The sequence below is a fragment of the Heloderma suspectum genome, chromosome 14 (assembly GCF_057233095.1).
Source record: "Heloderma suspectum isolate Gila_16-S chromosome 14, 16-S_ref, whole genome shotgun sequence".
NCBI classification, from domain to species: domain Eukaryota; kingdom Metazoa; phylum Chordata; class Lepidosauria; order Squamata; family Helodermatidae; genus Heloderma; species Heloderma suspectum.
The window spans coordinates 10645555-10671013 of NC_139471.1; the positions used below are offsets into that span (position 1 = coordinate 10645555).

A 25459-nucleotide genomic window follows, 5' to 3' on the forward strand; every position below is an offset into this window, starting at 1 on the left:
TGGATGAACACTTTTTGTAGTGTATTGTTTTGCATTATGTTTCTAATGTGTTTATTTTTATTTGTATTATTGTGCTTATTATGATTTATATTGATGTTGTTTTTTTTCTGATAATAATGATGATAATAACAACAACATGCTGGATCAGACCAAGGTTCATCTAGTCAAGCATTCTGTTCACACAGTGGCCAACCAGCTGCCTGCAGGAAAGCCACAAATAGGGCATGAGTGCAATAGTACTCTCCTGCTTGTGTTACCCAGCAACTGGTGTATGTAGGCATACTGTCTGATACTGGAGGTAGCATAGAGCCATCAGGGCTAGTAACCATAGATAGCTTTCTCCTCCATGAATTTGTCTAACTCCTTTTTAAAGCCATCCAAGTTGATGGCCATCACTGCATCTTGTGGTAGTGAACTCCATGGTTCATCTATGTGCTCTTTGAAGAAGTCTTTCCATTTATCTGCCTGTATATCACACCAATCTTTGTAAGTCACACTAGGAGGCTTTTTCAGCTGAAGGACAGGGCAAAATTGCTTAGAATAATTACATAAATAATAAAACTGAGAGAGGGCAAAACAACAGAGGGAGGCATGAGGGTCTCCAGGGATGAATGTGAGCAAACACAAAACTTATAGGGCTTATGTTTGATTACAGGGATTATGGGGTTATGCCAGAGGCCTCTCAAAAATGGATTTTGAGGATGAGATTTGAGGGAAGGGAGAGTGGTGGCATCACATAGGTGTTCTGAGAGCTTGATCAAGACATACAGTCAGGGCCAGAAATATTGGAACAAGGATAACTGTTTTGGCAGTTCGCCTCTGCACACCACCACATTGAAGTTGAAAGGTAACACACCCAGATGGGAGCGAAGTCAGGACTTTCAGCTATAATTCAAGGGGTTTGACAAAAGCGGGGCACCAACCATTCAGGAAGTACAGCCAGTGGCATACATACACACCCATCGTTGGGGGCTCATAAGTAATGGAACAGACCAACATCATTTCAAACTTAAGGATCTCCTTTAATACCTGGATGAAAATCCTGTGCAGTCAATGACTGCCTGAAGTCTGGAACCCATGGATATGACCAAATGCTGAGTTTCTTCGCTCGAGCTGCTTTGCCAGACCTTGACTGCAGCTGCCTTCAGCTGCTGCTTGTTTGTGGGTCTTTCTGCCTTCAATCTTGTCTTCAGTAAGTGAAAAGCATGCTCTATGGGGTTGAGATCAGGTGACTGACTTGGCCGTTGAAGAACAGCCCACTTCTTTGCCTGGAGAAACTCTTGGGTAGCTTTTGCTGTATGTTTTGGGTCATTACCCACCCGCAATATGAAGCGGCATCCTATCAGTCTGGCGGCATTTGGCTGAATCTGAGCAGAAAGTATAGCCCTATACAGTTCAGAATTCATCCTGCTGCTTTTCTCAGCAGTCAGGTCATCAATAAACACCAGTGACCCAGTTCCATTGGCAGCCATACATGCCCATGCCATAACACTGCCTCCACCATGTTTGACAGATGATGTGGTATGCTTTGGATCATGAGCTGTTCCTTTCCTTCTCCATACTTCTCTCTTCCCATCATTCTGGTCAAGCTAATCTTGGTTTCATCAGTCCAAAGAATCTTATTCCAGAACTGGGCAGGCTTTTTTAGGTGTTTGCTGGCAAAGGCTAATCTGGCCTTTTGGTTCTTGAGCATTACCAGTGGTTTGCACCTTGTTGTGAAGCCTCTGTATTTACATTCATAAAGCCATCTCTTGACTGTAGATGTTGACAATGACATGCCTACCTCTGCAAGAGTGTTCTTGACCTGGCTAGATGTTGTGAAAGGGTTCCTCTTCACCATGAGCTGCGGTCATCCACTTTAGTTGTCTTCCGTGGTCTTCCAGGCCTTTTGCTGTTGCTGAGCTTGCCAGTTAATTCCTTCTTTTTCAGGATGCTCCAAACTGTTGTATTGGCCACTCCCACTGTTTTTGCTATCTCTCTGATGGGTTTATTTTGTTTCCTCAGCCTAATGATGGCCTCCTTCACTCGCATGGACACCTCTTTGGACCTCATGTTGGGAGTTCCAGTAACAGCTACCAAATGCAAATGTAACACTCAGAACCACCTCCAGGCCTTTTACCTGCTTGATTGGTCATGGGGTACCCAGGAAACAGGCCACACCTGGCCATGCAGCTGCTTGTCAGCCATTCATTCCATTATTTATGAGCCACCAACGATGGGTGTGTTTGTGCGCCACTGGCTGTTCTTCCTGAATGGTTGGTGCCCCGCTTTTGTCAAACCTCTTGAATTACAGCTGAAAGTCCTGACTTCACTCCCATCTGGCTGTGTTTCTTTTCAACTTCAGTGTGGTGGTGTACAGAGGCCAACTGCCAAAACAGTTATCCTTGTTCCAATATTTCTGGCCCTGACTGTGAGGAGGGACAGAGCTGTGTTAGAGGACAAAGACCTTCAGGCAGGTTGAGGATAGTAGAGATGACCAATTTCTTTAATTTATTGTTTAATAGATTTATATACCACTTACCACATTAAAAAAATCTCTAAGTGGTTTACAAGAAATTAAATAAATAAAATACCTTATTCTACAAATTAAAATACAATTAAAATAATTTTATAATTGCTAAAACATGAATATAAAATCTTACTAAAAACATTAAAAGCAATACAACACTGCAATTGCAAACAAACTGGGCAGCACACTCACTCAGGGGAGGTCTGGGTAAAGAAATGGTTCTTCAATTGGCACGTAAAGCATTCTACAGTTGGTATCTCCCAAATAGGAAGCGGAGAGATAATTTCATAACGTGGGCTCCACCACGGAGAAAGCCTGCTTCCGGGTTGCTGTGAGATGGCAATCTGTAGGTTGTGTACAACCAGCAAGACCTTCTCCAATGTTCTTAATGATCACACAGGTCTTCATTAGGCTAGGTGGTCTGCCAGGTAACCTGGTCCCAGGCTGTTCAGAGCTTTATATGCCAACAGCAAGACCTTGTATTTGGCTTGGTAGCTAATAGGTAGCCAGTGCAGATGCTTCAACACAAGTGTAATATGTGCACGGCCAGGCATTCTGCTCAGCATCCTAGCTGCTGCATTCTGCACCAGCTGCAACTTCTGGACCAAGCACGAGGGTAGCCCCACATGCAGTGCATTGCAGTAATCTGAACACATTACAGATGGGGATACATCTATCCAAACAGAGAACATTTATTATCTGCATTTTGATTTTTTCTGCAATTACACAGTGAAATGCATTCAGTTGAATTTCTTACCTGGCCGTCTCTGAACTGACTCTTCTCCTTCCTGAATTACCAAAGCATTAAGGAAGGTCATGTAGGAACGATGACTATTTAGGCTGGCTGCTAAAATGGGATCTGTACACTAGAGATGCAGAAGGTCCGGCTTGGCTTGTGAAATGCTGTTAGGATGAACTGCATACATAAAAAGATGGCATGCGTCTTGGGAGGAGAGGCACTTGGAAGGGGTCTCAAAAGCATCACTTCCTACATAGAACATACAAGCTGCCTTAGACCAGGTCGGATAATTGTCCAGTATGATCTACTCCATCCTTCCCCAACCTGGTGCCACCTAGAGTTGCCAAAGATTGCATCTGGGACCTTCTGCATACAAAACACATGCTCTGCCATTGGGCTACATACTAGCCACTTGACATCCTGCAAGAGTGTGCCTCCTTCAAGATGTGGTTTGTGAATGGTACCTCAGAGGGAGGGTAGGTTAGCTCAGTGGTAGAGCATCTGCTTTGCGTACGGAGGTACGTGCTTCAATCCTAGGCATCTCCAGTTAAAAAGATTGCCGCAAAAAGCCTCAATCCATCTGAGACCTCGGAAACCCGCTGCTAGTCAGATATTAGACCTGGGATCTCAAATGTGGTGCCCATGGACACCAGTATGCCTGCAGGCTTCTCTCTTGGCATTTACCAGGCTCCCCGGCCCTTCTAATTTTTATTTTATTTCTTAATATTTATTTATTGATTTGCTTTACAGCCCCTCAGCTTCCTAGTTTTAAAGTTAAGTGTTGCCCTCCAGCACCATCTTTATTTGGGTTTGAAAGAGTGGTTTCGTTTTGGAGCTCAGCCCCCTCCTCTGCCTTGGACTTAGGTTCTTGGGCAAGTTACTTTTCTTTTAGTCTCAACAGTTTGCCTTCTGGGAAATGAGTTTTTAGGGCCAGCCATGCCCTACATGCTATGAATGGGCACTCCCCCCCATGACAGCCATTTTGTGAGAGTGTTTTTGGCAATGTGGCTTCCTTTCATTACCTTTGCTAAAGCAAAACAACCGATGTTCCAGCCCCGAAAGGTTTAATAGCCTCTTTATTATGTAGTTAGCATAATATACCCACTTGTTTTATCAATCAGATTGTATAACATGCTTCATGTTGATGATTCTCCTTGAATTGGACAAGGACATAAACAACTGGTTTCCATACCTTCTTCTTTATCCTCTACACTATTAGTACCTTCAAGAAGTTATCTTTAATTAATTCCCACATCCATTGTTGTATTCTATTGTGATTAATTATTTCTGAAAATAAAAAAGTTTTTAAAAAATGGTAACAAAGACAGGCATGCCACAAGGAATACTGACTTTTCTGCTTCAGCTTAGGTAGTTCGTGTTTTGCAAAGTCAGCAGATAAATCCACTGGCTCATGTTATTAGTATTATAGTATTGTAAGTATTATAGTATTTGTAAGTATTATAGTATTGTAAGTATTATAGTGTTATCTTTTTCTTGCATTGATCAGGGAGTTTGTTGTTGTTTATTTGTTCAGTTGCTTCCGACTCTTCATAACTTCATGGACCAGCCCACGCCAGATCAGGGAGTAGGGATGCTTTAAACTGGATTCCTGCACTAAGCAGGAGGTTAGACTTGATGGCCTAAATGGCCCCTTCCAACTCTATGATCTTCAAGGTCATCAGGCAGCCATAGCTCAGCAGCAGAGCACATGTTTTGCTTGTAGAAGATCCTGGGTTCCATCCCTGGCATCTCCAGGTAGGACTGGAAAACTACTGCCTGAAACCCTGGAGAGCCATTGCTGCCAGTCAGTGTCGACAGTACTAGGCTAGATAGACCAATGATCTGACTCGGTATAAGGCAGCTTCCGATTTCCCTTCCAACACTAGGATTCTGCTCTTGCTCTGAGTTTCTTTTTACTCCCTTCAGAAACCGTATGCTGCTTCTGAGCTTAGAAGGTGAAGATTCCCCCCACCACCACCTTTAGAAGCTTCCAGGGGGCTACTGGCATCCCCCAAAGAGTCCTATCATTGACCCTCCACCCTAGCAAAGTGGAGCCATGAGGGGTTAAGTATGCGGTGGGCGTTCCTTGCTTTCCTGATGTCATGAAGCCAGACAACCAAAGCCTGAAGGGGGCCCTTTGTTGGCAGTTCAACGTAAGCAGCCTCTGCTTGCGCGGTGTGGCTGTCGGACTGAGCCGGAGGGTGGAATGGCAAAATTTAGGAGCTCTTACTCAAAGTAACTTATCCCAGCTCTCTTTTTACAAAAACAACAATCTCTCTCCTCCTCCCTGCCTTCCTGAATTAAGCAAGGAACTCTGAAGAATGTAAAAAGAAAAGAAAAAAGGCTTAAGTTAAAAAAAATTGTGGTGGGGGGCGGCACAATGGAGTATGTAAAAAATGGATGATTCGCCGTTTTGGCTTCCTGAGTTAACGGTTTTAGGAAGGCTGGATTTGTAAGCTTTTTGGAACCGAGGGAACTTTGTGTGAGTGTGTGAAGTTTTCAGGAGAAGAGGAACAGGGAGATAGCGTGCAAAACCAAGGCCCTTGCTCTAACCCATGAAAATGTTGGAGATTTGTCTGAAATTAGTGGGTTGCAAGTCGAAAAAAGGACTCTCCTCATCCTCCAGCTGTTATTTGGAAGGTAAGTTCAGAGCTGCGGCCGTTTGAAGTGCCCCCTCCCCCTTCTGTGGGTTCGGGATAGATAGCTTGTCTATCTTAGAGGCCCTTTAGCTGGATTGTTCTGTCTGGATTCCCTTTGCTTAGGCCTCTAGTAAATTGTGCTCTTGTGCCTTCGGAGAGGATCAAGTGCATCGGTGGGGGGCCTATTTGAGAGCCTTCTGGTGTCCCTCCCCCAGGGTTATCCTGTACGTGATTGTTTAATGTCCTGGGAGGGAAGGGGAGGCAAGAAGAGAACTTGTACTCTAGGTGGGATCCACACATCTGCCAAACCAGGTGATTTTTATTAACTACAGTATACAAAAGCATGCCTGCTTCTTTTCCATTTATGGTTGAAGAATATCAAGAGAGCTTTCTGACAACCCACTAAACAAAACCATATCTATATGCCCTGGGCTTCTTTTATGCCTAGACCAATGCCTTTCAGAGAGGGGGGCAAAGCTGTATGGGCCTTCAAGTAAGAATTTAAAACAAGAGACTCTTGGAAAGAGATTGGCATGAATTTATCTAAAAAGTGATCTATGTGATATAGAAAAAGTGTGTGTGTGTGTGTGTGTGTGTGTGTGTATTTGGTGGCAGCAGATGCATCTTTTAAAGTTCTCTTTTGGTGTCCACCTACAAAAACTTCACAAATTCTTTGGTGTGCATAGTTGTTCAGAGTGACCTTCTAAGCCACAAGAGAGTTAGGAGAGAAAAGGCAATCTTCGTTGAATATAGTCTTCCCTAACCTGGTGCTTTCCAGATGAGTTGGACTACAACTCCCATAATTTTCAGCCTGAATTATGGGAGTTTTAGTCCCACATATCTGGAGGATGCCAGGTTGGGAAAGGCTGTTTTGTTAGGAGGAATTTGTTTAATACATTCTTCTCAAATCTGGTGCCCTCCAGATGTGTTCCCTACGGATGTGTTGCACGGCCAATGGCTGGGAATTATAGGAGCTGTAGTCCAACCCATCTGGAGAGTGTCCGGTTGGGAAAGACTGCTTTAAATATATACCAGCATTGGAGGGATTGGTAATGTTAGTTATGATCTTCATTTGGAACGTCAGAATTCAATTTTAATGCTGCCACAGACTTTTATTTGGACTTGGGCAAGTTACTTAATCTCATTATCCCAGTTCTTCAATGAGCAACAATATGTATTTTTCCTGCCCAGGATGTCACTTCTGGCATGGTTTGGCCTTTTCAGGCAGACCATGGCTTTCGTTTTTTCCAGGGCTTGGCCAAGGCTTCTGGATGCCACTCATATGTAAACATCACGCGTGCCAGACGGTTCTTCTCATTTGTCAGTTTAGAAAGTGGAAACGAAGGCACGTGATTGTCTTGAACCAGTCAGCACTCTGTCTTGAGTGTTGAAAGCTGGTTAGAGAATTCTCTATGAGAAACTAACAATTTGAAAAAGTGGATCATAAAGCTTTTAAAAGTACCTTTGAGATGAAATTATAGTCCTCTTATATACATTTCTGAATTGAGAAGCTACAGTTTTTAGATATATTTGGGGCTGCATCAGTTGTTGGGTTGTGTTCTCAACACAAAGCAAAAGGAAAAATTTCTTTCCTCACACTTTCCATCTTCTCAGCCAATTTTGAATTAAGGAGTTGTTTTTTCCAATATTATGCCACCTTTATTGTAATATTAATTAGGTAGGCCTCAGCGTATTTGGACTGAGACCAACCAATCAGGGATGGGGGGGATCAAATTCCTAGGTGCCAGAATCAATTTTTTAAAAGCCCTCATAAAAAAAATCCAGTCACTGTTCCTGGGCAGCATTGAAAAAAATCCCAGACACCTAAAGAATGCAAATCTGGCTCCCAAAAATGGTGACCTTTCCCCCATTTCTAAATATGACTGGACATTTTCCTATACAAGCATTTAGAAAATTTTATGTAGCCCCTTAGTCATCAAGTAGATTGGAAAGAGATAAAGGATGGTGGGTTGAGGTGTCGTGTCATCCCCCCCCACTCCATCCTGCAAAGTGGAGTGTTAGCACACTCCATTACTACAGCATTCTGTCCCTGAACACATTCCTTTTGCCTTTGGGTTGGTTACCAGGGGTGGGGGAGGTAAACAGGAACTCCTCACTGAGCTGGATTTGGCTCTGGAAGCTCCAGTTGCTGATTCCTAGTATTCTGGGATGTTAGGCTTTGTGAACGAGAGATGGTTGCAACAGTTTTTTGGATGCCTCCCTGACATGATGATTTGGAGTGGCCTTAATTCATGAGTTGCCTTTGAGGGGCAGCTCATACATCACTTTGGCTTGCTTCCATTTATTGACTTCTATTTTAGCCAGCTTCCTGCCTGACTCAGGCCTTAAGCAGCTTGGATAGAACCAACAGAACCAACAAAATATACTATAAGTTAAAAGCAACACAAAATAAAAGACAGCAGAAGGAAGGTGCAGAAACAACCAATGATGTCATTAAAATCAACGAAAGAGCTAAAGCAGTCCTAACAAGGAAGGTGTTAGTCTCCTAAACACGGAGAGAGGTAACTAGCCAGGGTCCCGTAGGCAAGCTGTTCCATAGGCAAGGTGTTCCACAGAAGTGGGGCCACTGTGGAGAAGACCTCGTGTTCTAGTCACCCCCACAAGATGTGGCACTCTGGCAAATCTCAAGGCATAGGAGGGAGTATATAAGAATAGTCCACAGAGCAATTACCATCCACCTGTTGTCCTCTAACATCAGGGATGCTCAACAGGAGAGCACATGCTCCAGGTCTTGGTTCAAGTACGGGCACACCTGGCCCCAGTTTAATCCTGATAGGCCTTTATCTTTGGGAGTCTGGTAAAATCTGGTCTGGTAGATCTCCCCCCAGCCCCCCTCTGTTGGGTGGTTGTCTGTAAAGTCTCATAATAGGAACCAAATCGCTCAAACTTCCAAGTCTGAGCTGACTTTTGTACCCTGGCATCTGATTGCTTCTTCCACACCTCATTTCTGTGTCCCATTCCTGTGACGTGGGAATTGCGTTCCCTCCTACACCAACATCCCTTCGGTTCCCTCCTACACCAACATACCCAGTCCTGTGTGGCCGATAAAGCAGCATTGCCCAGAATGATCCCCTTATTTTCCATACTCCACAATAAACTATTTATTTATCTGCAAGAAATAAATAGAGGGGAGGAGTTGTAGCTCAGTGGCAGAGCCCCTGCTTTGCATGCAGGAGGTCCCAGGTTCAATCCCCGGTGTTTCCAGGTAGGGCTGGAAAAAATCCTGCCTGAAACCCTGGAGAGCTGCTGCCAGCCAGTGTTTGGGCTAGATGGACTGGACTATACTGGAATATACTAGATGGACTATACTGGGCTAGATGGACTGATTGTCTGACTCAGTATAAGGCAGGTTCCAATTTTCCTATCCAAAAGTGAATTGATTCAAAGATGGAATAATTTTTGTAACAGCTTGATTCCTGAGGTACAGCAATCTCTCATTGTTTGTTACTGACACTCGGAATACTTTTAACCCCAAAGAGTTGAGTAGCCAAACATTTGCTGGGGTGAATTGTCAGTGTGAAATACTTATTTTTTGTCACATTTGTGTACTGCCCGGTTGGCTTATGCCCTCAGGGCGATTTACAATCATAAAAGACCAAAACAACAACAAAAACAGAATCACCAGACCAAAACACAACAATAGAAGTATCAAAGTAATGCAATATTAAACATCAAAAACATGAAGGAGCCAGCAGTAAAACTGAAAGTAATTGTCGGGAGCTGCCCCTTTCCAGCATGTAACTTCTTTGCTGAGGGAACTGCACTGACTACCTACTCGCTACTGGGCCAGGTTTAACTTTTTACTACTAGTGTACAAAGCCCTAAACACCTTGGGACCAGGATACCTGAGCACCTTCTCACTTACCAACCTGCCTGGTCACTGAGGTCATCGGAGGGCACGGTTCTGGTGGTTCCACATGGATGTATGGCCTGGGTGGAGTCCACCTGGAGAAGAGCCTTCAGTGTGGCGACCCCCTTTCTTTGGAATTCCCTGCCCCTGGAGGTCAGGCAGGCACCAACATTGTAATGTTTCCGGTGCCTCCTGAAAACAGCACTGTTCCAGGAGGCATTTCTTAATTGACCTTCTAATGCCATTTTGTTTCTTTTTTTATGTATAATTTTAATGTGGTGTTTTAATCTTTTATTCTTTTACTGTTTTATCTTTTATGTTCACCACTCTGAAATCTGTTCTAGATGTGGAGCGGTATATAAATATTATAAATAAAATAATAAATAAATAATCAGAGCAAACAGATTAAAGATTAAATGCCTGCTAGAAAAGGAAAGTCTTTACCTGGCATCTAAATGTATACAGTGAAGATGGCAGGAAGATCTCCCGGGGAAGGGCATTCTACAAAGAGGGGATGGGGGACATGGCACTACAAAAAAGGCTCTTTCCCTGGTAGGCACTCATGGTATCATTGCTCTTTAGCTTGTAGTGCTTCTGAATTCCTTCATATGCTCCTCTATACACCAATGCAAAGCTCATGTTTCATCCTTTCCTTTTTTTCTTTTTTTTCTAATACTTAACCTGGTCCCTGTCTATTCAAGGCTTTGAAGGTTATTTAACAAACCGCCTTCACCCATAGCAGTCTGCCCTGAACCTAGAATTGTCCTCAGAGGCCGTGCTTTCTGACCCATCACTAATGTCAATTCAGCTGGTGGGTGCCAATGACAGGGCCTTTTAAGTGGTGACCCCTGTGTTTTTCCCCCTCTATGCGCATCTTACTATGCTGGCATTACAACAAACAAAAATGCTTTAATATGCAGTTTAACTTAATTGAAGAGTTCTCTTTGTGTAAGGGCCTTTCCAGGGTCAAATCCAGATCTGAGGGCAGTTCGTTTGTGACCTAGAGCTGGATGTGGGCCAGAGCAACAGGGTGAGCTGAAGCCTGAAGTGCAGCTATCAGGAGGTCTTACTCTGTTGACTGGGCAAGGACAAAAAGGCCAGAGTCCTTGTATTTATTCCAGGCCTAGTCAGTCTAGAAGTTTCACACTGCCTGCCAATCACAGAGCCTGATGTTGCATGAAAGCTTTGAGCATAAGTAGCTCACTAAGCCAAGTCTGAACCTGAGCCTTCAAATTCCTCCAATGTAGCACAGCTCTTTAATATCTTTGTCGCAGCTACTACTGCCCACAGGGGAATTGTGTTGTTGTTTTTTAATTACAAACACACGTATAGGTAAGAGAGCACCCTTTTGTTGGCCGGTGCCTGGTTAGGAAGTAGAATGCAAACTCCCAAGCCTCACATGGCTGTTCTGCAGACAGGAATGAGAAGCAGAAGGTGTGGTGAATTGCTAAAATATGAACTTAACATACCAAACAACGTATGTAACTGTTTGAGTTATCTGGCACTCCAGTCCAGTAAATCTCCTGAAGTTCTCTAAGTGCTCAGCGGGGCTTCCCAGAGAGTGAACCCACCCAGTGCTGGGTGGCGCTCCAGAGACTGTGCCAGCCGCTTTCCTGCTGCAGCATTTGTGCTGGGAAGCCCACAAGCTGGACATGAGAGCAAGAGCCTTCTCTCCCACTGTTCCTCCCAAGCAACTGATATACCTAGTCATAGTACCTCTGATACTGGAGGTGTCATATAGCCCTCTTGACTAGTGGCCATTGATAGCCTTATCCTCTATGAATTTGTCTAATCCTTTTTAAGGTCATATAAGTTGGTGGCCATCGACATGATGCTTTTTTATGGATTCTGTTTTGGGGGTTTTTCTCTCTCTCAAGGAAAATGGCTGAGAAAACAGTGACAGAAAATAGTCTGGCCATCTCATGAAGTGTCTTTTTTCCCATACAAAACACCCCACCCACACACTTTGAGATCTGTCACTGAAGCCCTGCTCAGGGTATCATCATTTTTGGGATACCATCTTTGTGAGACCCCTTCAGTGTTGCCCCAAAGCTGTGAAGTGCCCTCCCTCACAAGAATTTGCTCAACGCCTTGGAGAGATGGGCAGAAACATTCACATTCCCTCAGGCCTTTTAACTGAGATGGTGGTGTATCCTGCTACTTCTTCATTTGCTCTGTTAAGGTTTCATTGGGCTTGAACTGGGTTTCCTATTGTGTTTTAATTGGTCATGGTAGTATCTTAGACATTATGGGCTGGATCGAAGATCTGCCTTCTGCAAGAGGAAGGGTTCTACTTGTGGAAGGCCCCTCCACCCAACTTTTGGGGTGTCTCCCCTCCTCCCCCCACGCCACAGCTCACTCCATTCTCCTGACTCTCTGCGTAACATTTTCAGGGAGTTGGAGGGGGCTGCCGTGGGAAGGCGGAGTTGGGGAAGTCCACTTCCGCCAGCACTGTTGATCCAGCATAAATTTGGATCCAACCTTATGTGGTAAACCACTTCCAAAACAACAACAGTTAAAAAGCAGCCGGGAAGGGCTGTTTGCAGTGTCTTGCACGCAGCAGGTCCTCAGCATCTCCAGGTAGGTCTGAAACCCTGGAGAGCCACTGCCAGCCAACAAGATGGTTCGCACAACAAGCCATGGCCAATTGTTGGGTTAACTCTGGGATGTTTAATCCCTCGACAATCCAGAGTTCTGGGTTTGGATGTCATGATAACAACCCAGCAGAAGCGGTGAACGCGCAGGAGGCAGCGTGCTCGTTTGCTGCCACATGGCCCCGTCAGTTCCTGGGTTAAACATGCCAATGTAGAGTAGACAATACTGGGCAAGATAGACAAGCGGTCTGACTCTGTATAAGGCAGCTTCCTATGCTCATAATATATAAACAACACTCACCCGAGGAGAAGCATTTACCCATAGCTGTTGTGCTTTGCCAGTTCACCTGGACATTTCAGCATCTGATTGGCTTTGTAGTTACTTTTTGAAACCTCTGTGTGAATGCATATATGAGCTCCAGGTCTGGTAGCGTGTGTGTGTGAGTGGCAGAAAATACATAAATATATATACATTTGAACCTAAAGGTCTTCAGCGCGCTTTTATGCATGCAGCTCTATTCATGTTTACTCAGAATTAAGTTCCTCTGTGTTCAGGGGCTTATTTTCAGGTATATGTGTAAAATATTGGCGACTGAGTTAATCAAGGGCAAAATTAGTTGTGGTCTTTGCCGTGGAGCTACTGTTGTATTGAAAAGTTTGTTTGTTTATTATAAATATTTTTATTCTGTCTGTCCATCAGTCATGGCCAAGGCTGCCATGTATCCAAGGTCCACCTTCCCCCTCCATAACATTTTTAATAAAATGATGCATGGTATGAAGAAAGTGGCTAGATATAGCTTTTTCCTCCTCTGCTAGAATCTGGAGAGAGGTCATCCCATAGATATATAAGAGCCACGCTGGATCAGACAAAGGGTCCATCCAATCCAGCATTCTGTTCAAACATTGGCCCTCTCAAATCTTCAAGACTGTCACCTTTGCCATTATCATAACAGGGCAGGTCTTCCTACTCCGTTCATCCATTGTAGGTATCCTTGAATCTTTTCTGTCCTGCAGCAATTAGCATACAAGATTCCAACTATTTGGTATTTATTTTTTAAAAAACTTCTGTGAACCTTCCTGACTGACCTGTCTAATAAATTTAATATAAAAATACCTATCGGTTCAAAGAAACGGTGTCCCCTGCCGTTTCAGTTACTTTTTTTTCCTTATTTCATTCCAGAATTCCTTACCTTGCAGCTGCATCATATGTGGAGACAATCTGCATATGTACATCTTTGAAGTTCTGCTAGTTAATGTGTTTTGTGTGCTAGGCTAGCTCATGCAATACCAATCCGTTAGCACCGTATTGTGGTGCTTAACTGAACTCCCCATTTGTGGCTTCCACAGGGCGCATTCTGCCTCTTTTTTCTCGCTTGATCCCACCTGGTAAATATTATCTTAAGAGGCAGGAAGAACCAAATGTTTGGCAGCTGCAGCCATCCTCCTCCTCCTCTTTGCCCACATATTGCACCACGAAAAGGGGCACAGCAGATGGGGGAGCTACGGTCTGGTCTCTGTGCAGATGTGGTCTTGAAAATGAACTGCATCCATATGGCCCAAAGAGAGGATAAAACGATTTTGCTATTTTATTTTTATTTTTTAAAGAAGAGGCTGTTTTTAAAGCAGGAATATTCCTTTAAAGCAAAGGCTTTTATTTAAACTCCTAATAAAACTTGACTCAAATGAAGAAGGGAGGGGGAAGAAACGTGTTCAGCTCATGCTAGTGAAACCCTTTTGGTTGTAAAGTAACCAGAGAAGCAATTTCTTTAACTCCCAACCATTAGATTCTGCAGACATTCTTGTACGTAAAAAGTGTCTTATTACAGTAACCCCAGACCGGCCCAGGGCAAGAAATAACCAATTGACGTTTGCTCTTGTTCTTGGAAAGAGCTTCTCTTTGTGTGCTTTGCAGTTTGCTTCAGCCAGATTCTGTTCCCAGTAAGGTTCTCTCGTTGTGAGAACTGAAGTACACACACCCTGCCGCCTTGTGATGGCATCGTTAGATTATGAGCAAACTGTGATAGAGATGGAAATCCAGTTCCAAGGAAACACAAAATTTGTGTTACATAGCAACATGTTGCCAATAAATTAGACCATGCAGACAGATGTAACATTTGTACAGTGATTTGCATTTTTCCTGATTTGTGTGCATCTTGGATGCTCTTTTAAAAGATGTTTAAAAGATCACAAACTAGATGTGATTTTAAACGACATTCAGCAGTTCATGCCACTGGGGGCAGGCAGACGCCAGTTGCGACTGATTGTGTGTGCATGTGCGTGTGCGCGCGTGTGTGTGAGAGAGAATGAGAGAGAGAGAGTTTGTCAGGAGTGTGACATCTGGGAAAAGGTAAAAATCCTTTGTGTAGATTTTACTCCACACTCCCAATGACAACAATTTCCATTTTATAAACCACGTGTGTTAAAGGCAATAGTGCATTTAATATGTTAATTTGGCCCTCAGAGAGAGGACAAACAACCAGGGTTCTTGTAGCACCTTTAAAGATGAACAAATTTATTGTGGCATCAGGTTTCATGGACCAGACAAGAGCCCTACTGCACCATCATGTAGATCGTAGTACTGTCTAGGCCAAATGTTTTATTGCTAGTGTCCATCGGTTTTATGGATTTTTGCTATTTTATCATTGTATGGATTTTTATTATATGGGATTTTATTGTGGTAAGCTGCCTCGGGAGGGCTCCTACCCTGAAAGGCGGACGAGAAATATTTCAGACAAACAAACTTCCTGAAAACGTCTGCCAGAATAAATCCATTCGTCTCTAAGGTGCCCCAAGCCCAGCTACCCCTCTGGAAGAGAGAGGAACATTTTAAAAATGTTCACTGTTGACATATATAAAACTTGAGCAAAAGGCTGGATGTGCCTGATCTTGTCTGATCTCGGAAGCTAAGCAGGGTCAGCCCTGGTTAGTACTTGGATGGGAGACCGCCTGGGAATCAGGCTTCCTGCACGGAGCAGGGGGTTGGACTCGATGGTCTTGTAGACCCCTTCCCACCCTATAATTCTATATCTATGTCTTAAGCAGCCTGGTTAAGCAAGCCCAAAAGACTACTTGCTCATTACATTATTTTTCTGGCCTCACCTGCCTATCCACTCATATCTTTATTTCCATTATATGCCTGCCCCTGACCTTCACTCCAACCGTCATCTGTCCCAAGGTCTCCTACTTCTTTAAATATTTCCACCCATTCATTCTCCCTTCCTGGCCACTGTGGCCCGGATTTTTCTCCTGAAACACTTGTGTGATGTCACTGCTCTCTCTATTCCCTAAAGGTCTCATACTATACTTTGTCTTTTCTTTGAAGGCCTTAATTAAAGTTAATATCTTCACCATCATCCCAGACTATGCACACCTACCTGAGTGAACACAACAGGGCTTACTTCCAAGTCAACATGCCTAGGAATGTGCTGTAAGTTTGTGCAACTGCATCCATCTCTTGTGATCTTTCCCTCCCTCTGTTGTCATATCCACGATTTTGTAATCTGTGCTCCTTGGGAGATAGGGACCTGTCTTGTTTCTCCCCTCCCCCTTTTATTTTATACTAGCAAATGGACCTGGCTTCACACAGGTTGGAATAGCCCTTAGTGTGATACAGCAAAGCCTTCAAGCAAACTTAATACAGCTGTCAGAGCTGGACATATTGTGCTCACGCCATCTGAGTGAAGCCATACTCACTGGCACCCCTAGGCACGGCCCCTGCCATGGTGAACACCTATAGCCCCCAGAGGAAGGGGTCTATCTGCTCCGTTCCATTGGGGAGGGGCTGCCCCACAGCAGGAGGAAGAAGCAGGCTACAGCTCTGTCTCTCAGCCTGCTAATCTCCGCTGGCTTTGAACGATATGGGCTGCAAAGCTACAGTAAGTGCCGGTTAGGGAAGCCTGCCCCAAGTGGCTGAAGATGTTACTGCAGGCTTCAACCACATGGACACATTTAAATTAATTAAAATTGTTTAATGCATTAAAAAACAAAAACAAAATAACCCTTAGGTGCATACCCCTAGGGTCCCCTTAGTACGCATGCTGAATTTCAGGTGTCTAGGTTTCACGGCCGTGCGCTATGGCATGGACGAATGGACAGGCAGGCAGACACGCACACAATCCTACTTTATTATTATTGAAGATATTTACAAGATTTCTAAGTTTTCAATCCTGAATTCAATGGGACTCACTCCTGAGTAGACATGCATAGAATTGCAATCTAAACCACTTTCCAGCAGAACACTCCCAAAGCTGGGTACAAAAGCAGTCAAACTATCACTTCTTAAGATTGCGGACTAAAAAATCGACATCGAAACAAAATCAACACAAACGCATGGCAGGGCAGAGTCCCCAGAAGGTGACTGGGATTGCAATAAAATGGGATTGTCTTTTTGTTCTTTGGAACACTGTGAAAGAGGGACTGAATGAACAGTTTGCGGAAGAACCTTCCAAAATGCTGGGCTGACAGTCAAGGAAGGGGCCAGTCATCTTCCAGATGAGATGGACCTTAACAGCTACTAGATCTCAACAATCAGTAGATCTCAAAACTTAGAGAGGTCCATATGAGTTAATTTGGAGGCTAATAAAATTCTATACATAATGAAATTCTTTAATTCTCTTAAGCTGCCTTCCCTGGCTTGGCGCCCTCCAGATGTATTGGACTACAATTCCCATCATCCTCAGTCAACATGGCAATGCTTCTGGGGCTGTTGGGAGTTGTAGACCAACAGATCTGGAGGGCACCAGTTTGGGAATGCTGCTATAAAGCACCAGATACCTTGAAGACTCCTACTACTAATAAATAGTAATTTGTGGAATGTTGGTGGCATAAAAGAAGAGGAGATTCACACTAAACGAAGGAGACTTGTTATTTATAAACTTGCATTAAACATACAGGGTACAGTCCAGACAAAGTTTAGCCTTTGAAGTCCCTTTGATTTCAGTTGGAAAGTTAAGCAAGTGCTTAAGTTCCTGTCTTTGAAGTCAAACAAACAAACAAACAAATGAGACAACAAAGAGCTTTCCTTTATTTATTTATTTATTTACTTACTTACTTACTTACTTAAAATATTTCTATCCTGACCTTCCACTGCATTTGTAGCGGTTGTGGTGGCTTACAACCAATTAAAAAACAATAAAAACCAACAGAAATTAAAGCAATCAGCAAAAAAAAATAAGTAGCAGTAGAAACAGAGACAGGTACAGCAGATAAAAACAGTCTGAAAAACATAGGGGAAGGTCATCCACAAAGTGATAATCAACCTGGCACATGAAATGCCTGGCGAAATGTTAAAGTCTTAGCCAGGCAGCGAAAGGCAAGGAGAGGGGGACCCAAACAGGCCTCCTGAGTTAGGGAGTTGTACAATCTAGGAACAGCCACAGAGAAGGCCCTGTCCTGCCTACCAGTGAACTGGGACTCAAAAAACCCTCCCAGAAAATCTAATGGAATGGGCAGGCTGGGGTGCAAGGTGGTGATTGATCCCTTAGATATCCTGGACTCATGCCATTTAGGGTTTTAACGGCAATCACCAACACTTTGAATTGTGGCCAGAAACAATCGTGGACCAATGGAACTTTCCGGAGAGTTGTTCCAAAGTAGCTCCGTGTAGAATGCAGCACAACAATCCAATCTGGCAGTAACTGTGGTGTGTGTGTCACCATGGGTAGGTCAGACCTTCCCAGGAATGGGCATGGTTTGCCAAGCTTCAATAATTCTGCTTGCCATGGCAAGGTTGGCACCGCCTCTGGCAAACATGATGAGTGGCCATCCTTCCTCCCAGCCTTGTATCTCCGGAGGTATGCGAGCCAACCTCACTTACTTCTTTAAAGTATTTTTATCCCGCTCTTCAGCCAAAAAGGCACTCGATGAGGCTTGCAAACAATCAGAAACAAGACAGTCCCTGTCCACAAGCTTACAGTCTAAAAAGGCATGACACACGAGGGAAAAGGAATGCAGAGGGAGGAGGAAAAAATGAAATAGTCTTTCTGCAGAGCTGGTTGAATGGCATTGCTCCCCACCTTATCTTCTATACAGCCTGCTGGAATTCTTGTGCTTGCCACTTCAGGTGTGGTGGCCACACCAGCCCACACTCCTTCTTGCAGACCCTGCCCTTGGGAAAAGCCTGAGGGTGTGTGTGTGTGTGGGGGGGCAGGTTGGGAGGCCTGAAGGCACTTGGGTCACCTTCGAACAGTGATGCCTAAGCTGGCATGCTCCCCTCTCTACCAGTCCTTCTGAAGAGAGAAACTGGGGTGTATGTATGTTTATGTGTGTGTTGGGCACTTCTGTGCAAAGGCTTTTGTCGTGCTTCCAAGCAGCAACATACAACCTGGCACACTTCTCTGCCCCCTGGCTCTGCCTGAGGGAAAGATGGTCAAGGGAAATTTGGGGCACCACTCTCAGGATGCCTTCAAGCAAGTTGCCATGCTTTGCTTGCCAGAGAAGGATGGGGGTCGGGGGCTGGTAAGTACACTTTTTGTCTTGGCCAGCCTGATATTATAGAACCATGCAGTTGGTGCACCAGTCTAAGCTAAGCAAAAGCACCCCTTTGGCTGGATTGTGCCCATAGTGTACGTTTTACAGAAGAGCATCTCTCTTTCCTGCTCCTCCTCCCCTCTCTCTTTGCATTGGGAAGAGAGAGTTTGCCCTAAAAGGAACCTGGCTCATTACACTCAGAATCAATTATGCAAATCGGCATATGTGGGGTTGCGTTGCATACATTTTATTGATTTGCAAGCCCTAATTCCAAATCCCAATATGTCAGGGTTTTTGTAAATAGATCTCTTAGGCGTGTTGCCTGCCAAGCTTGGCTAGGCAGCAGGTGAAGAGATGTGTAAGGCATAGGCAGTTAGGTGTGTTCCACAGAACTAACATGCAAGCATGCAAGGGAGAGATTTTCAGGGCCGTTCCCTTCATTGCACAGTGACAAACACAGCCATTGCCACTCAGTATACACTCAATGGAACGCTGGCTCTGAGAAGTGCACCAGTACAAGGGTTTCTAAACAGTGTTCGTTTGTTTGTTTTAAAAGTCTCATTCATGATTTACATTTTGTAGATGTACACCGAAGGAAAAGGTAATGTATCTTCCAGGACAAAAGAAGCTTTACCCCCTGATCACTGACACATTTGCAGAGACAGGGCTGAGCCTTGGGCTCGCATGCTCCTTCGTCCCCACTGTCAGGGCTCAGAGGCAAAGAGTGTGGCCCAGTCAGGCTAGTGTCAGGGTCCGGAGCAGGCAGATGGGGATCCAAAGGGGCAGAAGCAGACAATGGGATTTTAAAAAATATATTTTATTGGTATTTATTACATTTCTATACCACCCAATAGGCAAAGCTGTCTGGGCAGTTTACAAAAGATGAAAACTTAAAAATACAATATAAAATATAAAATATAAAACATAATATTAAAGACCATTTACAAAATAATTTAAAATACAAAACAATAAAAATCCCAGGACTGGTTAAAATTTTATTTGTTGTTGTTGTTCAGTCGTTCAGTCGTGTCCGACTCTTCGTGACCCCATGGACCATAGCACGCCAGGCCTTCCTGTCCTGCGCTATTATATCCTGTCAAATGCTTGCGGATAGAGGAAGCACATAGCCTGGCGCTGAAAGGATGCCACTGTTGTCGCCAGGCAGACCTCAGTGGGAGAGTGTTGCACAGTCAGGGGGCCACCACCAAGAAGGCCCTCTCCCTTGTTTCCATCCTCCAAACTTCTGGATGGATCCAGATTTAAGCTGGATCAACTGTGCTGGCAGAAGTGGACTTTCCTATTCTCTCCTTCCAACAGCAGTTTTTCCAGCTGCCTGAAAATGCTACACAGAGAGCTGGGAGACACTGCTGAATAGGGTGAGCAGTGGTGTGGGAGGGAAAGGGGAGATCCCTCAAAATCAGCCAGAGACCTTCAGTGGAAGGCAGATGCTGGATCCAGCCCACTATGGTCTTAAGAAGGATTGGTGGGCAGGTTCCAGCAAAGGCAGGTTACCACCTTTCTTCATATACAAATTGCTCATAGTGTGGAACCAAGCCTGGAACAACAGTTATATCAGGCCACCTGGCCCCTCTTTGTTCCCCAAGTCACCTGCCCTGACTGGGCTGACAAAGTAATAGTACCACCTCTGGCCATCACAAATATCAGGCTGGTCTGTGCCCTGCTGCCAGAATCCCCAGTTTGAGAATTCAGGCACCTAAAACCCTCCTGTGCTGCAGTTCTGTGGCTTACTTCCCCTTTAGCACAAACCATAGTTCGCTGGTACATCTGAACTGGCAAACTATGGACTGTGCATGCCCTCTTACCTGGATTGCAAACTATATCTTGAAGCTGCTTTGCAGTTCTGGTACAGAGGGTAAGTGCAGGCCATAGTTTGTCGTTTGAGATTTATCACAGATCACTGGCATAATATGATCATACGTCACTGTTAACAATCTTGCTGCCCGATCTTGGACAAGGTGACATTTCCAGACTATTTTCAAAGGCAGCCCCACATATAACACACAGCAGTAATCCAAATGAGAGGTTACCAGAGTATGTATATCTGTAGCCAGGCTATCTCTGTCTAGATAGGGGTGTGGTTGGTATGACAGCCTAAACTGAAAAAAGGTGCTTTGCACCACCCAGGCCAATGCTAGTGCTGTCCAGATTGGTGTCTCTCACTGTTGAACGTGAAACGTATGTGAGTGTATAAGAGAAAGTGGAAGGTTGGCTTCCATCTTCTCATGCATCATGCTTTTCTTCCTCAGCTTTGTTAGGCAGACTTCTGCTGCTTTGCTTGGATCAGGACTTTGTACTTCCTTGTTATCTCCCCAGTGAGTGTAGCATCTCACTTCTTCACTAAAGGCTTGGCTTCTCCCCATCACCCTTTCAACGACACCCGGTCGTAATGAAGCAAGCAATACAATTTCATGAAAGGTGCCTGTTGTTGATCCCACACATGGTTGATCTCCCACTGTGGGAGATCCTATGCGTTCACAATCCCCAACAATATATACACAACCAAATAGTGCTGTGGCTTGTTTAGAAGAGATAAAGATAAAATAAGTTCTTTGTAGCATGAGCTTTCTTCATTATGTGCATGACAAGCACGCATAGATTTATTTTTTCAGTGGCTCAGTTGAGAAGTCCACAAGACAGAATGCAATTTTAAAACAGTGTTGGCCTTACTTATATCAAGAATGGTCAAGCTTTCCAAATCAACCAGCCTCAGAGCAGGTGGAAAGGGAGCCATGTTCTTTTTGCCCTAGGGTTAAGACTCAGTCCATCTCAGCTAAGCAGATTCCAAATGTTTGCAATGTTATAGGCAGATGATGGTGATGCAATGTGCCCTTGGGTTAGGAAATTTGGCACTGCGCTCACCTAATACAGGTGGCTATAGGACTGTAGCAAAGTACACCTTTTATGCAAAAAAAATGGGGCTGTGTATGTGCTGCTGTGATTCCTCAGGATGGCTTCCTGAGAATGTTAGCTGTCATTAAAACAGCAGCAATGAAATCCAGCAAGTTTCTAGTCCTTATGGTTGCAAAGATAGGCTTGAAAGTGACTGGGTAACATCTGCTGAAACCTCAGGAGCCGTAGAGCGTGGCTGAATAAGATGTCCAGAGATGGATGGGCCTCAGTTTGTCCATTCTGCTCTTTGCTCCTCAACCTCCCTTTGTCTAGCATAGGGGTGGGGAGTTTTTTTCCTTCTCTGATAATACTAGAACTCGGGATCATCCCATGAAGCTGAGTGGTGGGAGATTCAGGACAGATGAAAGGAAGGACTTCTTCACACAGTGCCCAGGTAAACTACGGAATTCGCTACCGCAAGATGTAGTGATGGCCACCAGTTTGGATGGCTTTAAAGGGGGATTAGTCAAATTCATGGGGGATAAGGCTATCAGTGGCTACTAGTCCTGATGGCTATTTGTTACCTTCATTATGAGAGGCAGCATTGCCTTGTACACCAGTTGTTGGGGAACATGACCGGGAGGGTGCTGTTGTATTCATGTTCTACTTGTGGGTTTCCCATGGGCAGCTGGTTGGCCAGTGTATGAACAGAATGCTGGACTAGAGAGGCCCATGGTCTGATCCAGCATGGCTCTTCTTATGTTCTTACATACTAGATTTCTAAGTGTGGAATACACATAGTTCATTATATAAGGGTTCAGTCCCTAGGGTTTGGAATCTAGTTAATAATCCTTAAGGCAGGCTGTGTAAGATGCCTGCCAAGACCTCAGAGAGCCACTGATGGTCAAGGTAGTAGGCCACTGATTTGCAGGAGTATGTATAATACAGCTCTTTACACCTTGATGTCATAGGCCAGCTTAGTGGGCCACCACGATGGCATATTGCAGTATCGGGGAAGCATCTATGCCTCCTTATTTGTTTTGACTCATTTAAAGGCACTTTTGCAAGCAGTGTGAAGAATACACTTCTTCAGCTGTGAACAAACGATAGAAAAGATTTGCATTAATGATTTGCTGGTCATTAGGGAGCTCTCTTGGCTTGCTTCTCTGCTATTCTGGGATGAGTGGTCAGGTAAGCAACTGCAGCCATGTTAAATAAACGGCTCGACGGATGCTTTTGCTGGAAGGGGAATTGAGAGGAGAACTTAGCCTACAGAAAAGTACTTTAAAAAAGGGATAGTCTTGTTCCTGAAGTGCTGGGGAAAACACTAGTTGGAAGATCATCATTTAGATCTTCCTCCTCTATATGAATGCACTGATTTTGTGACTTAAGAGGTGAGCTGCTATATAGCATAGTGGCCAATGTGACATAGTGGTGAAGATAACTGAGCTGTGAACCAAGGAGGCCTGGGTTTAAATCTCAGCTCTGCTCCTCTCTTACAGTCTTAGTGCCCCATCTACCATGTGGGGATAATAATCCATTTTAAGGGTCACCACAAGCTAATGGGCACTCTTAAATGCTGGTATACATTATTATTAGAACTTTGCAAATCCACAGAAGTTACTGGCACACAAAAGTCACATGTACCTGCACTAGTAATTTGTGTAGAACTGTGTTTTCATTTCGATCCCTGTCCTAATAACGCCTAGCTTGGAATTTGCCTTTTTCTCTGCCACTTCACAGTTGGTGTTTTTGTTCGTATTATAACCCCACGATATCTTTCCTGGTTAGCCTCTGCAGCTCAGACCCCATTAATATATCAGTGTGAAGCTAGGATTTTTTTTGCCCCAATATGCATCACTCACACTGTAAACATCATTTGACATTTTATGGTCCATTCACCCAATTTGGAGAGCTCTTTCTGGAGCTTTTTGCAGACTGTTTGGGCTTTCAGCATTCTGAATAATTTGGTATCTTCAAACTTCACCACTTTACCCCTACAGCCTAAAGTTAATATATTGACCAGCCGCTTGCTACAAACCATTTGAAAAGTGCTTTTCTACCATTCGGACTCCTTGAAAAAGGAACTGGCAAAGGAACTTTCCCTTTACCTCTCTTGTTCCTTTTAAAAATGGGCCAATATAAGTGTCAGCCCCCTCTTTTCTTCAATGAGCAAGATTTATCCTCTGCCTCTGAAATGTGAACCAAATTGGAGGTTTCAAATTCAGGATGCCCATCTTCAGTTCCTACAGTGGAAACAAACATGGTATGTTGCTGCTTGTGTAAGCAAGCCTATAAGAATTGGCAGCCAAGGAAATAGCAGGGTTGGAGAAGGAAGTCTGCTTCCGCTTCTTAAGGCTAACTTTTGGGGGAAGTGACTGTGTTGTCTGGACGTCCATGGGACGTGGTGTTTGTTCTTGTCGATAGATATTGGATGCTGTCTTTCCGTTGGGGCTCCCTAGCTGTCGGAAGATTTTGGAAGTTACTTTTGGACTCCCTTACTTGTTTCCAGGGTTTGTTGTTAAATTGTTGAGGAAAAGCTCAAAGTTTAGTCTGGGGTGGAAATCCTTATGTTCAAGAGACTTTTTTGTGATCTAAAAATGACTATTTGTGGTTTTGGAAGTAACACGTAAGAAAAAGATTAACATTTTGGAATGTTCATATGAAGAGAGCACAGTTCTTTTATATGACTTTGGAGTGGACAAAAAGCATTACAAACATTGTATCAGTAACCCTTAGAATAGGGGAGCAGAACCTCAGGCACCGGGCACCGAACCTGTCTCTACTTGAGCCCCAGTCCTGATGGCCACACCCCGTTTCCCTGGCCTTTTGTGGTTTTCCCGGCTTTTATGCATTCCCCCCCTCCCAATTCTCTAAAGTTCAAATGCCTCTCCTAAGGCTTAATTACTAGCAATAAGACCTTTAAACTAAAATATGCTGGTATTTGGGGTAATTTTTGCCCCGCTCCTTTTTCCTTTGATCGCCCGAGAGCTTCTCCAAAATGGAATTTGGCTCTCAGGCTGAAAGAGGTTCAACACCCCTGTAAGGTAGGCCATTATTATCATCACCATATAACAGGTAGGAGGCTGAGGTTAACCGATTGGCTTGCCTAAGTGAAGTTCATTGCTGAGGGTGAAACTGGGACTTTGTGGTCAGTCTCTCAGTCACCACACTGCCTGCTGTAGCTTTTGATGGGAAGTCACAGCATGATGATTTAAAAGGAGGTCACGATGCCCTACATGGAAAAGAATGCAGCCATAACACTGAATTTGAGTGTCTCTGTGGGTGCATCTCTTTCTTGCCATTCCCCACATGAATATAAGGAGGAAGCTCAGATATTTGGTAGCATGGGGAAATTACTCTGCTCGATGTATTGCTAATGCTGCAGCTTTGGAAGAGAATATTGGGAATGAAACAAATGAAAAGATGGTAACCATATATCATCTTCTCATAAGCACTTGGCTCTAAACAAATGGAGGCAAAGTTTAATGTGAAAGCCTTGAAGGGAATAGTCATGGGCTTATGTTGCTTCTAACCTGCCATCATTGGTTCGGGTCCAGAACTAGAGTGTCTTGCAATGCAGCCAAATGTAGTTCCTGCCCAAAGGAGAAGGTGTGTGTGTGAGAGAGAGAAAATGAGATTGCAGTGTGTTGATCTAAAGAACTTGGCTCTCCATTTGGAACAGATGCCCCCAGGAGAAGGAAACAAAGGTGAAAAGTTGGGTTTTAAAATGGGAGTGTTGGAGAGGCTGTTTTCCAAGGTTGGGAGGGGGTATTGCAGAGCAAAAGT

General features: G+C 44.2%; 1 protein-coding gene across 2 annotated transcripts in view; it reads left to right on the top strand.

Moving 5' to 3' along the window:
- ABL1 (ABL proto-oncogene 1, non-receptor tyrosine kinase) overlaps nt 1-25459 on the top strand; it is a 179934-nt gene that overhangs the window by 91348 nt on the left and 63127 nt on the right. The window contains exon 1 of one of the 2 annotated variants that reach the window (XM_084820823.1): nt 2363-5888. The exons of the other annotated variant lie outside the window; for it this stretch is intronic. Coding sequence (XP_084676949.1) covers nt 5804-5888 — 85 coding nt within the window. The 5' untranslated portion in view covers nt 2363-5803. Of the gene's footprint in view, nt 1-2362; nt 5889-25459 lie in introns of those variants that run through there. 2 annotated transcript variants of the gene reach the window in all.